General features: G+C 34.6%; 2 protein-coding genes across 5 annotated transcripts in view; one reads left to right on the top strand and one right to left on the bottom strand.

Moving 5' to 3' along the window:
• Positions 1–515: 515 nt before the first annotated feature.
• On the bottom strand, positions 516–5,528 carry LOC105135454 (uncharacterized). Of its 4 annotated transcripts, XM_011040322.1 has the most exons (8): positions 5,311–5,528; positions 3,972–4,039; positions 3,662–3,901; positions 3,449–3,504; positions 3,283–3,361; positions 3,072–3,210; positions 1,613–1,726; positions 516–1,132 (listed from the first exon to the last, which is right to left on the bottom strand). In XM_011040322.1, exons 3-8 carry the CDS (start codon positions 3,829–3,831, stop codon positions 941–943), a joined length of 750 nt encoding a protein of 249 aa, XP_011038624.1. In that variant the 5' UTR covers positions 3,832–3,901; positions 3,972–4,039; positions 5,311–5,528; the 3' UTR covers positions 516–940. The 4 variants fall into 4 exon arrangements, with proteins under 4 accessions (XP_011038624.1, XP_011038621.1, XP_011038623.1 ...); XM_011040319.1 differs by having other exon boundaries at positions 3,662–4,039; XM_011040321.1 differs by having other exon boundaries at positions 3,662–4,015.
• LOC105135456 (uncharacterized) overlaps positions 5,079–15,898 on the top strand; it is a 20,008-nt gene continuing 9,188 nt past the window's right edge. Inside the window, exon 1 of the mRNA XM_011040324.1 lies at positions 5,079–5,091. The gene's annotated coding sequence lies outside the window, so the exon portion shown is untranslated. The remainder of the gene's footprint in view (positions 5,092–15,898) is intronic.

Raw genomic sequence — 15,898 nt, 5'->3', positions numbered from 1 at the left:
AGTTCTTATCCACTCATTGCTAACTGCACAAATCTAGAAAGCAGGCAGCACTTAGTTATATACAGGGCTACTCCACACATTCTGTGTAACCTTATGCAGCAGCAGCACACTGCATGCAGCTCTCCCATGACCTATGACAGGTCTATTTGTTGAGAAATGGAAGAAACAAACTCTTCTTTATCGAACAGAAATCGAAAAACGAAGCAGATTATGCTCTGATATATTCACGCATGTCCCCAACAGTTACTCTCTATCACTTATTCCGATCTGTTTAGCTTCAGCTGGGTCGTCATAATAGACCGGACGATGCAAATTCTTTGAGGCAAATGTGTGTTTTGTCCCACATGGGGACATTTTTTAGAACCATAATCGTATTAATTAATTGCTAGGATGTGATGAGCATGCACGTTGACATTCACGATCAAATCAAAAGTACAGATCAAGCTAAGGTGAGATCAGGCATGCGATCAACTATTGGTCATTGTGCGATCATCTACATGCCATTCCTTGCTATCGAGTGAAAAATATAACTGATAGATAATAGCAAATTGATAGCTGGGTTCTACATTTGATCTAAAGCAGATGAAGCAATTCTCTCTTTCATACTGCTGATTGTGATATATAAACAGAAAATGAAAACGCCACACGTCTCTAATTAGAGTATCAGATAAATAGCTCTTGAGCTGAATAAATACGGCAACTGCATTTCTTTTTAGATGTTAGGAATGGCTAAATGAAACCAGACCGGAAGAAATTACAAAAACCCAACAATAGTTGGACCGTTGAGCTGCAAGAAGCTAACTGAAAAGAGCAAATCTATCCCTTCCTCTCCTTACCTGGTTGAAGGAAGGCATGAAATTTATACCCATCCTGGTGTTCGAGGAGAAGCTGCTGCCCAAAGGATAAATGAATCATAAGAAAGTGATCTGAGATATATACACTACTTAAGAAGCTTGTTGCAGGTGCCAACACCAATGGCTGCAGCAAGATGCCAGCCAGCATGAAGGAAAGGAGTACTGGGAAAGCAATCATCAGCAATGAAAAGAACACCCCCCAACAACGATGACATCTTATGCAAATTATGTGCCATCCTTAGATCTGGATCTTTTAATGCCCTTTTTGCAAATGCTACCTGGAAAGAATAATTCAAGGGAAATCCAATCATTAGCAACACGAATATAACCACAAAAAATTGACAAACCCAATTGAGTTCAAATTAGCACCAATGAAGGAAATCAATATATTATTATTTGGTGAATATAGCAGTGTAAATCCACACTGGCTTTTGATTTTCAAGTTTTCATTGGTCACGTCCTTGGCCTCAGAAATATAGACGTGCCATGCACTCAGCAGGTTGCTGGTATTCAAACTACAAGATGCTGTTCAGTAATTAATAATTTCTTGAAATCATAGTTATAACCAAGCTGAGCAAGCATGAAGGAAAAATAAAGCCAGTCTAATATATAAATCCATTTTCAGCAATTATTTCGGTTCCTGGCTATTCAACAATAGAAACTGTCATTGGCATCATCATTTTAGTCACAAGATTCGTGGACCAAGGCAAACTGAACTCTAATCACCTTTTTAAGAGGTAAGAAATGAGGTAATTTACCTCCATCATCCCTGTATGAATAGCAGAGACCATCAGAGGCTGGACAGGCAATAATGCTGCAGATGCAGCCATCAAAAACTTTGGGTTCTCATTTCGTAGGGCCCTTGACAAACACTGCAAAAGATAATTCAGTTATCAAATTCATGCCCGTGTAGCTCAAATACAGCAAAAGTGTGAGAAGAAAGCATTACTTATTAGCAAAGGAATAACTAAACCAAACAGCAGAGCAGAGCTTCAAAAATAGTTCTATTTGCAGTTACTTTGTCCTCGTGCATTCAAAGAGATTTCCTTGCAAGTTTGCTTCAATTTTGAGGTCAGAAACTGGAGTTCAATTGTGTTGCTAGAGTAAATTTTAAGAGTCTTCTTTGTTTCCTTCTTTTTTTTGGTTAGTGGTCAATGTATCCTCAAACGAGCTTTTGTGCTTTGGGACTAAGTCTAGGGGGCACTCGACAACACACTAGGCATGCTATCCACATCTGGTCTATTGTGTTCAAGTGAGATTAATTTTTCAAGACCTCTACTTCGTGAAACCCAAGATGGTAACAAATGCGACCTTTGCAAGAGGAAGAAAGTGCCAAACAAGAGACAGGGCCACCAGGAAGGAAACAGGAGAAGCACTGAACTCCCTTCCGGCTAATGAAGATACTACTCCACCATGTCAGAGGAATTTCTATAACAGAGAAAGGAAGTATAATCTACAATCTAGACACCCTTAAGGATGAAGAATGGAGAGAATTTTTCTACCAGAATTACACCCTGATGGGTGCACAAGAGTAGTTATAAGAACGTTGCAAGATTGGTGTGCATGTGTGAAACTAAACATAACATTTTACAGGGGTGCAACATTATTTAAGAAGTCAAAACAGGCATATAGAACAGGTGTATCTGAAACATGGAAGAATTGAATGCTAAAAGGCAACAAAAAAAAGAATAGGATTTGAAGTGCACTATTCATAAGAAGATGTACACAGCGATATGAGGGAAATCTGTGGAGACAAGAGGTGCGGATGTGAGGTGAGGTGACTGATGGCTTCCATGAAATGAAAATCGATGTTTTGTAGATTTGTAACTTGGGGTATTCAAACAGGTCATAAGACAAGTATATGACTGAATTCAGAACACAAAAGGAGGGGAAGAAAAGATAAAAAGAACACTCAATATATGAGGATGCCAGGGATTACACCACGTGGCCCAGTTGCCTAATATAGCATAAAACTGAATCAAACATAATGCACATGAACACTTCAGCCACTTAATCATTGCCATCATCATTGTTGTTTTTGAATTTAACACTTAAAAAAAGGTGCTAAACCAGATACGTGAGTGTCAGAGCTGAGAAGTATCGCATCTAATTCCACAAATAACAGTCCAGCTCAGCATATATATTCAAATCTAAGCATGCCTATAACCTCAATAGTATAGTTCTGCTAAAATGCAAGAGTTAATTTGGACAACATACTACTGTCGCTGTGGCTATCATTGTATAGTCAAACCATCTCAAATACTTCCTCAGCTTTCCTCTTGAAGAATGATACAAACTTGAGGCAACTCCAACTCCAATTAATGAGTTAGCATACAACTTAGTATTCAAGTTCTTCCTGTATATACAATAGAGAAAAGAATCAGAAAAGTATATGTTTATAAAGCATCTCCCAGAAAAATATTACTACCTTGGAGCCTGGATACCGAGAGCAATAAAAGGAAGAGAAGTAATCACATTAGCAACTGTTTCTGCAAGATGTTGATCACCTAGTGAAAGTATATACATTAGAGCGCATATTAAATGTAATAAATGAATTACCAAGATTAAACGGTTTATATTTATAATTGTAATACCATGAATACAGCCCTGGATAGGCCTCAAACATCCTGGTCTTTGCTGCCATACTCTCCTGGAGAAGAAATAAAAGACAAGTTATTGTTGGTGGGATCTCACCAATTTAACAGTTTCATAACTTTGTAGACCTGAATATATCTTATGTGTGGGGCTAAACAGATTTTACATTGGTGCTACTGGTAATTTAGCAGTGAAACTTGTTTTACACTTACTGCATCAACAGCAGCTGATTCAATCCATTGCCTGATCTTTCACAGGTTGATTGGGGGAAGTCCCCCTGTTGATTGATCTCTTTCAAAGCAAATGGAGAATGAGGGACAACATGGATGCCATGCACACCCTCTAGGGTTTTACTGGGATTGAATGTACTCTGGTGACTCATAATGTCATAAGTATGATTGCCAGCAAGATTGCTGGCATCAAAAGGATAAGTTGAATATTCTTCTCAATTTCTGCATCAAAACAGAACATGAATTCATTACAGAGAGCACACGTACTTGGGTCTATCAGAAATTAAACTACCCTTTATTTGTCTGCAAGTGTCCTTAGAAGCAGAGATATCAAGGCTGTTAAGGAAAGAGAATATTGAACTGATCATATAACCAAACAAAACAGGAAAATAAGCTCAGAACTTGTGTATTCTACATGAGCAGCTACAACAGGGAGGGCACATCAATTAACCATTGCGCTATATGTAGTAAACAAAGAAAAAGTATTTGAATAGTATTCGGACAACCTTCACAATTGCGGCCTAGCTTCTAATAGAATCTGTAGATAGTACTAAAATCTTGGAGTCCAAGTCCCCCTTTCATCATGTTTAAGGAGTTTATTGGCTAGGAATAGTCATAACTGCCAGCCTACCATTTCGAGCATAACTTCCAGCCTACCATTTCGAGCAACATATTACATAACTCAAGTCTTGGAGCAAAGAAATAATCTCAAACTAAACGGGTCGATTTTTTTCAAGTCTTTTGCTCCATCCAAGGCCATATTTATCAAAAGATTCTAAGAAATTAAAACTCACTACCCTATTTAACCTAAATCATTTTTTCCTACATTACTATACCTTCCACCCTCACCACATCAATATTCTATACACATTCATTTATAGGGCCATTGTTTTACACGGACGTGTCATCTCAGACAATATATTTTCCGACCTAACATAATTAGCATAAACTCCACCTTCATAAGAATTTGATCATTTGGCTAGAAGGAGGAAGCTGCAAAACTACTCAAAAAATCTAATCAAGAAAAAACTTATCATGAACACGTGAATACAATGGGGTAAAAAGCGAGTACTCTTGGCCACAAAATCACTAAAATCAGCAAAGAAGATTGTGGAGCCAATTAGCAAGCGTATGTGAGAAATTATATCCGAATCAAGATTGGTGTGACATTCAACTAAATGTTAATGAAATCCAAACTTATCAATGCTATTCTTATTGGAATGGATCGAATCCAAACTCATGATGTCTTGTTCAATCGCAGGAATTCCAAAATTTTACTCAAGAAAACTCTAAAGCTGCTTCTAGCAAAACCCCTCTAGTTTCGCATCTGTTCCTTAATCAAGAAATGTTTAATGCAGGACTTAATTAACAAACCTTATTTTTCCTGAAGGAAAAAAAAAAAAAAGACAAGAGTAAAGCAAAGCCCTTTCTTAACTAGTTCTATAAAAGAAAGAAAAACCCGACGTTGAAAAGTGACAGTGGGTCCTGAGAATATCACACTAAGCATAGCAGACACAAACGAGCACGACCATTTTAGAGTTTCGATTAATTAGAACATAAACATAAACACATGCAGAAACAAAAGGACATAAATAAACAGATATATAATTGTGGTATGGAGAGAAAGATACCCCAGAAGATGTGCGTGCTGAGTTAAGGAGGGAGGCGGGAGGGGTTGAGTGTTTATGAGGAGGAGGAGAGGACAGCAGGGAGGACGAGTTGAATTGGGAAGGTGAGTGGAAAAGCGGGCACTTGGACAAGAAAAAAGGAAGGAGAAGAGAATATGAGAGGGAGAGATGCGCATGAATCCCACGAATCTTCTTCCTCCTTTGTATTTCTACTTTCCGCATATTCCACCTCGCCAATAAATGTGCCATATTGGTTTTACTTTTGCCTGCCAGTGCCATCATCGTTGGCACTCGTCCTTCTTCTCTATTTTTTTCATTTTTCTTTTTTTAAAAAAAAAATTACCCTTAATTTCGTTTTTGACAACCGATTATAATTTGTAAAGGCCATTGGCCTAGATCTTCTCTGTCTTGCAAACACACCACACACCCAATTATTAGCTAATGGTTTAATTAGATACCATTGATTAAAATTGGATTGAGTCTAATGCATTTTTGGTTGGTGAATGTGTGAGCTGTTGCTTAGGTATTTTTTTTACTTTGAAATTCTTTTAATAATACCTTTATTTATTTTTTAAAATTAATTTTTAATACTAGCATATTAAAAAATAAAAAAAAATATAAATTACTTTTTTCCATGAAGATGAACACGATCAACAAAAAATTTAATATGGATAAAATATATAATATTCATTAAAGTCAAATCCAATCTAAAGCTCTAGCCATATTAGTGTCCAGCATAATAATTGCAACTATGATAGGGTAGATTTATTTATTTATTTATTTTTTTGCAAGGACACTGGATTGAATATTATTTTTTCTTTTTTAATTTAACAGATGTCCAAATCAGCATTGCTTTTACAACACGTGACAACTCCTTTATTACATAACTATAAAATCACGATCGCTAAAACTTGAACCTGTTTTACCGAACAAAATCACTTAATTCATAACTATTAAGAAAAGCCTGCATTACGCAAATTATTATTATTATAATTAGTGATTAAGATTATGCTAAGTAGAATTATTAGTCTTTATCTAAAACTGATTTTTATATATTATAAAGTTTACTTTATTGAGTCTTTTTAAGAGTTTCTACGGAGTCCAAATTTACGGCAATTTTCTTTTTGTTTGTTTTGAAGCAAGGGAGGTGCATTGCTTCCTTCCTTCCTTCATTAAGCTCTAAGCAATAAACAGTCAACAGAATCCAACACCAAGGCCCATCTACTTCTCACAAGGAAATCCAACATTACCCGATAAAGAAGCCCGTAAAACCACCAATCCGATTCTTCCTCCATTTTTCTATATATTAAAATAATTTAAAATAAAAAAATAATATTTTCAAAAGAAAATTTGAAATGTTAATGTAAATAGACTATTTATGTATAAATTTTTTTATTTTTAAAAATCACTTTACTATTACAGTATTTTTTATTTTTTTAATTCCGGTTACTTTGAATGGTACTGAGTTGAATTTAACGAATGCAAGAAACACTATTTTAGAATTTCATAAATTAGGTTATATAAAATCAAAGTTTATATTCGCACAGCTAATATGGAATTAAAGAAACAAGATGTTATTCTAACCTTTGAAAAGTCAAAAGAGTCAATAAAACTTACTCTAGTTACCGTTAATCTTTCCTGTGGCTGTTTACTTACACTGCGTATGCTTTCCACGGTGGTTTATTATCCTCCCTAGAAGGGCTATTGGTTACAATTAACTTGTTCATGATTCCTTCAGGCAAGGTTTTTTGTGTCTTGTTCCAAGCAGGGATGAATCTAATGTACCAAGCAAAAAAAAAAAAGAAAAAGAAAAAAAACTGATCGAGCTCGCCTAGGCTCAGCCCATGTGAACTGAACTGTCCCTAGAACGCAGCCCAGACAGCTGAACACGACCTAAAGGCTCAAGCGCAACCGGCTACGGGAAAACCAGACTTTTTTGTGTATTTTTATTTTATTTTATAGTGCCTCAATTATTCACTAACGGGACAGTAATAACATGTTTTTTTTTTTGGTCATGCCTAAAAATTTTCGCGCTAGTTAAAAGATAGTGGGCTGAACGAGACATTGCAATGCCGGTCGGTTAAATCGATTACAATGTTTTTCAACACGTGTTCGATGACGTTATTGTATTGATGTTAAGAATAAAAATATATATAAAAAAATTATTTTAATATATTTTATATAAAAAATAATTTATATCATAATATCAAATACAGAATAAATTCTCAATTTATAATTTGTCTTACAAGTGTATAGGTACTTGTACAATACTCCTGTGTGTATATGCTACTTATTTTTATTTTTATTATTTTTAAGCACGCGGAATATTATAAATAAATTTATACTTGCCTTTAGGTCCACAAACTGTCAGCTCTTTTCTTTCCGAGGACCGTCGATTAATTCAACCTGATTCAATAATTGTTTGCTGGCAACTAAAATTCTTGAACGCTGTTGAATCCGTAAACCCATACATTTTGTTGCTGTTACAATAATGCCCATTTGCTTGCGTTCACCGGTTAAAAGTTTTAATATTTAAGAACGTGACAGGTGTCATAAAACTGTGGCGAAGGCGCCAGCGAAAACCCTAGCACTCTTCTTGTAACTTCTCATCTCCAATTTTGTGTGGAAAATAATTATGCTTAATAATTTGCTTAAGAACTTTTTATGTTCTTCCAAAAATACACAAAGTCTAGTTTTGTATTATTAACGTTATAGCAAGGAAAACAACACACACACTTCTAAATTGTTTTTTTAAAAAACCTTTTGTTTGTCCTAGAAGAAACAAAGCTGTTCTTTAACCATTCAAAGTTTATAAACAAACTCGTAAACTCGAACTATATTCAACTTATCTAACTCAAAACTCGTAAGCTTACTTGATTAAGCATTGAATTAAACTCGGGAGTCAACTCATCTAAAAAACTTCCTAACGAAGTTTGTGAGCTAAAGACCACAAAAAAAGGTTTGGGAGACTTCGAATTAAACTTGCGAGACAACTCATCTAGGAAACCGCGCTCCAAAATATGCTAAGAAGCATATAGGATTTAGGAGGGGGAGGGGGGTGTTGGGGGCGGGGACAAGAGGAGTACATTTATTGTTTTGGGGAATAGTTTGTTTGGCACCATAATCAGTGGGAGTGTGGTTTTTTTCTCATGTCACAATAACTTGTCGGACACAATTATAAGACTTAAATGAATGCAGTGCATCTTGTGATTTTTTATAATATTTTTTTTCTCTTTCGTTCAAATATTTGTTCAGGTGATAAAAGAATCTAGGCTGAATTCAGACTCGTTTATTTACCCTTTCATGAATTAACACTAGTAATGCAATTAAGCTCAAAATAATATAATTTTAGACTCATCATCAACACGTGTCAAAGTCGAATCTATTCAATTAACCATTAGTGTGTATTCAATAATTAATTAAAAATATATTATGTTGATATTTTTAAAATATTTTCTATTAAAATTGGAGTTTTTATATTAAGATTATCTGAAATTACTTTGAAAGGCATCATTATGGTCCCAATCGTATTTTGAAGAAACATTACCAAACAGGGCATAATTAAACTTATATATTTATTTTGAAAAGAGGCATAAATATTTCTCAGCAGAGTTCACCCGTAGCGCTAATCAAAGGGGATATAAAATATGATGTTAATAATAAGTGCTACTTAAGTGGAAATAAGAAAAGAAAATTAATAGCTCCAAATTAAGACAGGCATCCGTCCTTGGCAATCAATCAATCCACCGGTATCCTAAGAAATGATTAAAAGTCTCATCAAGACCTGATTAAATATCACTGGTTGAGAAATGAGAAGCTCATGCGGTGCCATATACAGGCCATTTCTCTTGTACCTCTTGATGCTTTAAACTAAAAGATTAGATCATGATGGTTTTAGCTGTCCTTCCCGATTTGCATTGCTGCCATAAACATCAACTTCTCGCTGCTTCTCTATGTATTTTTATACGACGGGTCCGATTTGTATAGTTTATACGGTTCCCCCTTTAACTACCTTCTGTATATTGTGTGTGTGTGATATGCATGCCAATCCCAGGGAGAAAGAAAAGGAAGGAAACAATACGAAGGGAAAAAAATTAAAAAAAAAAAACCACCTTCTCTTGTATTTCTTTTGATTCCTCTTGGTGTGATGAGCATATATAGTAGGAAATATTTTATGAAAAATAATCTCTGCAAAGTTTTGTGGTTGTATAGTAATTAATTACGAGATAGAGATATAAATAAGAACTTTGAATTATCTGCCCTAATCGTGCATGCTTGGTTTAGCATTAATTACTTGACGATGTCCAAAAGGACTGAGAGTTAAGAATTTAATGTCGTTTACACTCGTAAGGAAAGCAATGAAGGGAAAGAATGGACTCTGCACGAGGACAACCGTATGGACACAGAAAAAGGATAACATCGGCTTGATTCTGATCAGAAAGTACGTTGTATAAAACGACTGTGCGATATACATGGACGTATGGTTGCGTTGAATGTCTTGGAATGCTGGGATTTTCAATGTATGGATTGTATGCAAGATGTACGTACGTAGAAACTTATGTGGTAAAAAAAAGTAAAGGAAGGCCTGCATTGAAGCTTAATTCCTAGAAGTCAAACGCAGTTGACAAGGAGGGATTAAGGGATTTTTTTTACGTAATGTTTAAATGTAGATATATAGTTATCTCAAACATTTGTTCTCTGTCCTAATAATTTTCCGAGTTCAAATCTTGAGGTTGGTATTTGAGAAAATTTATTAAATTCTTCTCACTGCATCAAGTTAACATGGAAAGTATTCAACATCATAAAAATGACTTGATTTTAATTACTAAGTAAATTAATCTTATAAAACCTTGTCATGACAAAAAATCTCGAACAAATTGTATTTACAATTAATGGCGCGCGCACTAATTTTTAGATAATCTCATTGCCCCAATGCATTAATTAATTTCATGGAGAACGGTACTTAAAATATCTATAAGAATACTGGAGCTGTAACATGTAAAGTTTTAATGAATTATATATATATTTATGGTAGAATTTGAATCCAAAGATTGAGCAAGAAGATCAAAAGTCTTTACCAAAACAAGGGCTGTGGACAAAATGGGCAATTAAGCGATTCGAAGACGTATGTGCGCTGCAGTAAGATGGGCAAAGAAAAGAGAGAAATTCCCTAAACTAGAACTAACAAAATAAAAGCTATATTAAGATAAGCACAAGTTGGATATGACATGCAAAATGCAGTGGAAAGACAAAGTTTATTGTTTACCAAAGCCTATTTTTCTCTATGAATTCGTTGACACAAATAAATTTGAATAATACTCCGGAGACAGCGGCTATTAATACTGGACAGTCCCACAGCACTCTCTCCAAGCAACATGAGAATAAAAAAGAACTAAATAAAACAGTAAAAACAAAGACAAAACAACAGATACCCAAAAGCTAAGAGAAAGCAAATCTAGTAGTATAATAGTACTAGCGTACGTGGTGTGAGACCGTGAGAGTGGAAGGTGCTAAGTCCAATTATTCGCTGAGTGAAATACTTGAGAAAATATAAGAAGGTTCCAGGAATCAAGGGTCAAGATCATGTGAGTAGACCCATGAGATGAGGAGCAACCAAAGCTAAAAAGCTCATTTCTCTCCAGGCTCCAGTTATTGATCTCTTGTTTGGAAGCAACTTTCAAAATTCCATAAAGGATTTCACAGAATTATCCAAACCCCACTACTTTCTTTTACACTAGCTAATATTGAGTGAATTTAGAGATCCCAGTTAACCTTTTTTATGGTCTGCTTGAGGGTGGCGTAAGTAGTCTTTGCTATTTGCTACATATATTTGGTGCAGTATGATATCTCACCATAAAGTTGGAGTAGAAGCAGCAAGAGGTAGAAGATATGCTGGGGCTGCTAGAGCTGCGATTATCTTCTTATTCTGGATTCTGTTAATTCTTGCTCAGTTAGGTGTCTTTTTAGTTGTTCATGAAGAAACTGATAAGCTGGTGAAATCCCTGCCAAGAAAAGCCAGGTTTTTTGAGACAGGGTCTCTTCATGCATCTCCAAACCAAGATCAGCCTGTGAACATTGATGGAGGAGATCCAGATGCAGTATACGAAGACGATAAAAGGGTAATTCACACTGGTCCTAATCCTCTTCACAACTAGGAAGGAAGAAAGGTAGGTTCTGGTACTTTTGTAAGCTACTATAAGGTTTAGTGCTAGAAGTTCATGAGTGAGATAAATGTGTAAGATGGTTTCTGCTTTCAGCTTTTTGTTCTTTACTTTTGTTTCCTTTTGAATATTAGAGTGTATGAGAGAGAAGAGAGCATTGTCTTTAGCCTTTTCAGTCATGTTTAGTAAGGTTGCGACAGTAGTGTAGTAATGGTGTGTGAGGATGAGGGCAAATGAGAGGGCTAGTGCTAATGCTCTGGTTTCTTTTTCAATGTTTTCTTCTGCTGTACCCTTCTGCTATAATTCATTGTCTTTGAATTTAATTGTAGTTACTCTTATTCATCTACTTAGCCACACACGTCCAGGTATCTCATCAACTAAATTTGAATTCTTGCTATCCTTTTCACCGTCATTCTTAATTTTTGGTTCAAAATTTATCTACAGATTAAAACACAAAATAACATTTGCACAAAAAAAAAGGATGCATAACCTAGACTCATAGCCTTGATTCACTTAAGTTCCCGCTATAATAAAATACACAGAAGAACCTGCTAAACAGTGTCCGTGTATGCTTCATGCAGTGAAGAACGTTTCTACCTTGACTCTCCCAAAAGTAAGAAATTCTACTTTAATTAAATATACTATTCCTTTCTCAGTTGAAAGGAGCTTTTCTTTTTCTACTCAAAAGTGGAGAGCAAGGTCAGATGCCTAACCCTTCTTTCCTTCTTTTATACAATCGGATGGTCAACAAAACTCATCAGTTTCAGTACCCCAAAAGGCAAAACAAAAGGTGGAAGGAGTGGGATTTGATGCATATTTTATTTGCATGGAGATTGAGAACAGAAGTGCTAGCTTGCTACTACTCCTAGCATATGTTTTTGACAAAGCAGAATTACCATGATGTTATGATGTTAATTATTAAAGTTACCACGTACCGAATCGTCAAAAGAGAAGAAAGAAATTCATGTCTTCGCATAACGTTAACAACCCAGTATACATATTATCAAGAACGTTTCGATATAACCATCTAGGTGGTGGCCAAGTGGTAAAAACTTGGGACTAAGGGGTTTGTTCCCTCTATAGTCTTAGGTTCGAGTTTTTGGTTGCTCATATGATAGCCACTAGAGGCTTACATGGTCATTAATTTCAGGACCCGTGAGATTAGTCGTGGTGCGCGTAGGCTGGCCCGAACATCCACGCTAATCTAAAAAAAAAAGAACATTTCGATATTGGTAGGAGAATAGATGGACGGCTTGTAGATTGGAAAATAGTTACCAGTGGAACATTAATGTTGTTGTGGTGTATGCCAATCACGTATCCGGTTCAGAGACCGTGGCACAAACAGACCTGGCTATGGGGGATTATTCCTGAGAAAAAACCACTCTTTTTCATTATTCTGGGCCAACACGCTTTCTCAAGTCTTGGGACACTGTACCGCCTATCAAATATTATACTAATTAATACCAGGAGGAGTCTAATCAACAGTGTTCTGTTTTCTACATTTATGGTATGCCTGGAGTCAATTAAGCAGCCTCCAGATGGGGGTCCTCGCCTTCCTCCTGGATGACCACAATATCCCTATACCATTCCCTTGCTGAATGTGGAGGGAAATCTCTATTCCATGCCCTTTGGGGTAGCTCCGATTATTTATTGGAAAAAAAAGAAAGAAGTTATATTACTTGTGTAGGCCCCGTTCTCTCTCTGATTCCATGTTAATTTTTGGTCTTATTATGTCACCTTTGGACAAAGCAAGCTCTCAATGTGTGACCTTTTCATTCGAATCAGTTCTGTCTGGTGAACTGTGAAAATCTCCATGCAATGGCTGGAGAGAAGGGTAGATATTTTCTTCTATTATAAGTTTCGACAAGTTCAAAAGATTCTGTGGAAGCATGAGAAGCCAAGGACTGAAGATCAATTTAATATATTTTGTGGAAAGGGAGATAGTTTTTCCCTGAGAAATGAATGTTTGCTTGAGGCCAGTATGGAGCATTTAAGTGTACGAGTTAAAGAGGGTGTGATGAGAGTGCAACTACCTCCTCCTCTCTCCCTCTCATCAACTTCCATAAAACTCTTTTTTATGGCGTCCACCCACCCAAGCTCCTGCTTGTTTTTAGTTTGCTAGCTTGCATTTCTCATTTTGATATCTCCCTTTGAGCTATCATTATCATTTTTATCACCAATTAAAAAAATGATGGGAGCAAGAGAAGGGGCCCACAATGGTACGGTTGGTTGGAAATGCTAAATTTAATACACTGCATCAACCACCCAAGAGGTTCTATTAATGTTAATCAATGGAGGTCGCATTCGTCCGCCTCGAGTACGGCAAAAACACGGTGGTTGCTTTCTAATACTACCGTTGGTTTTCAAAATCTGACTTCGTTTTGTTAGTCATTCCTTGGCAAATCTATGTGTTTGGTGAGAATGTCCTCTCATTTAACACGCAAACAATTGACCTTGATTTTTAAGTAAAAAAGGAAGAATAAAAGCATTAGGAAAAAAAAAATGAAAGCCGGTGTTATGAGATTGATTGAGCATTATTCCATTTTTTAACCTTTTAAAAGCAGAATGCAAAGAGTGTATTATTTTTAAAAGTAAAATTTGTTAAAATATTCATCATAAATAATTTGATTTTTTTAATATTTTTAAGCTTCAATGTAGAGACTGTCATGTGATATAATAGTCGGGCTTTTCTTCTTCTTTCTCTTTTTTTTTTCTTCTTCTCTTTTTATCTACATAAAAGTATCCTTTCATTTATTTTTTTCATCAAAATTGATTTTTATTTTTTAAAATTTTTTATCTTTTTTTATATAGCAAAATTAATTTATATTCTTTTGATTATTATTTATTTTTTTATATCATTTTTTTAATTTTCAATTTTATTCACCGGCATTTGATTTCAAATTATTTTTTATTAAATATAGTTTATATTTTTTTATTGTTATTTCTTTTCTTGTGGAGTTTTTTATTGTATTTTTTCAATTTTATCCCTTGATATTTTAAAATTTTAATTCATTAGTTTTAGATTTACCTTTTATAAAGTTAGTTATAGGCTTATAATTAGAGTTATGGGTTTTAAAAGTTAAACATGTGCTGTCTTTGTTTTTTAATTTTATTGTTCAATATTTGATTTTTTAAAATTGATATTTTTTTAACTTTTTTTATGATATTGTGCCCATAATCTCGGGGCTAGCAGGTTAATCTGTGTTGATATAAAAATTTTTAATTAATTTTTTTTAGTGTTACCCTTAAATATTGAATTATTTAATAATTAAACTTCACAATTTTATTTAGTTTCTTGTTGGGGTTACCTTGATATCAAGACCAAGTTATATATTTGACATGCTAACTCACATGAACTTGATGTGGGTTTTTTTCTATTTTTTTATATTGTTAACTTTTTTTGTCAATTTATTTATTATTGTTGTATTTTTTATTTATATTATTTAAATTAATCAACCTTATTAACCTGATTGAGTCAATAACTTCAATCTTTTTTTTTTCTCTTCGAATACTTGTATCATCTTAGCAATTTGTTTTACATTAAAAAAATTTTAAGTTACCCACAACATATCATGGCCCTGCCTAGTTGAATATATACATGCAAGTGCGACACACTTAATTCAAAAGTGTGTAGATAGATGCCTAGCGAGTAGCAAGCAAAGTAATGAATACTGCTAGATTGAGTTAATTTTTTTATAACATAAAAAATATTCAGCTAATGATAATCTAAGATAACCCGGGTTAACTTTACTAGCACACAACCCCTCATATGAAATTGAGTAAAAAAATTTGCAAAGCTAAAAACCTAATACCCAATATCAAATGATAAAATAAAAAAAATTTATAAAAATAGTGTTGAAGAAAAAAAAAAACAAGTCAACCTAATTTAACTTAACTAGCCAAGCACTTGCGATACGAGATGAAGATAAAAAATAAAATAAACTCTCAAGATAAGGACCTATCAAAGTAGGGACCTATCAAGAAAGATCAAAGTTTAATACAAAAAACAATGAAAACAAAAACTAAACTAATCTAGATTAATGTGACTAGCTCGCATTCGAAATAACCTCACAAAAAAAAAAGTAAAAAAAATAACAAGGCTCAAAAGTCAATAATTTAATGTTAAGTGATGAAATTAGAAGAAAATTATTTTCATAAAAAAAGATCAAGAAAAATAATTGAGTCAACTTAAGTTAACTCGGTAAACTCACCACCCATGATATTATATTAAAATAAAAAGAAGAGACTTTTAAAAGAATAACCTAGCAATAAAGACCATAGTTTTTAAACCTGGTCCGGTGGCTGGCCCGGTCCAAGGCCCGAGTTCCGGGTTTTGACCGGGTCACTGGGTTTTGACCGGGTCGAACGGGTCGGCCGGGTCAATTTCTATTTTAAAAAAAATTCAAAACGACGTCGTTTTAATAAAAAAA

The sequence above is a fragment of the Populus euphratica genome, unplaced genomic scaffold (assembly GCF_000495115.2).
Source record: "Populus euphratica unplaced genomic scaffold, PopEup_1.0 scaffold123.1, whole genome shotgun sequence".
In the NCBI taxonomy this organism is placed as follows: Eukaryota; Viridiplantae; Streptophyta; class Magnoliopsida; order Malpighiales; family Salicaceae; genus Populus; species Populus euphratica.
The sequence above is the reverse complement of the archived record's forward strand: the minus strand, read 5'-3'. Positions and strand labels throughout refer to the sequence as shown.

Coding starts and splice junctions, on each gene's coding strand:
- LOC105135454 (XM_011040319.1), bottom strand. CDS start 3,831: ATGAGTCACCAGAGTACATTCAATCCCAGTAAAACCCTAGAGGGTGTG. Junction 3,505..3,661: donor AATCAGCTGCTGTTGATGCA/GTAAGTGTAAAA, acceptor TTTCTTCTCCAG/GAGAGTATGGCAGCAAAGAC. Junction 1,133..1,612: donor TTCATACAGGGATGATGGAG/GTAAATTACCTC, acceptor TATTCTTTCCAG/GTAGCATTTGCAAAAAGGGC.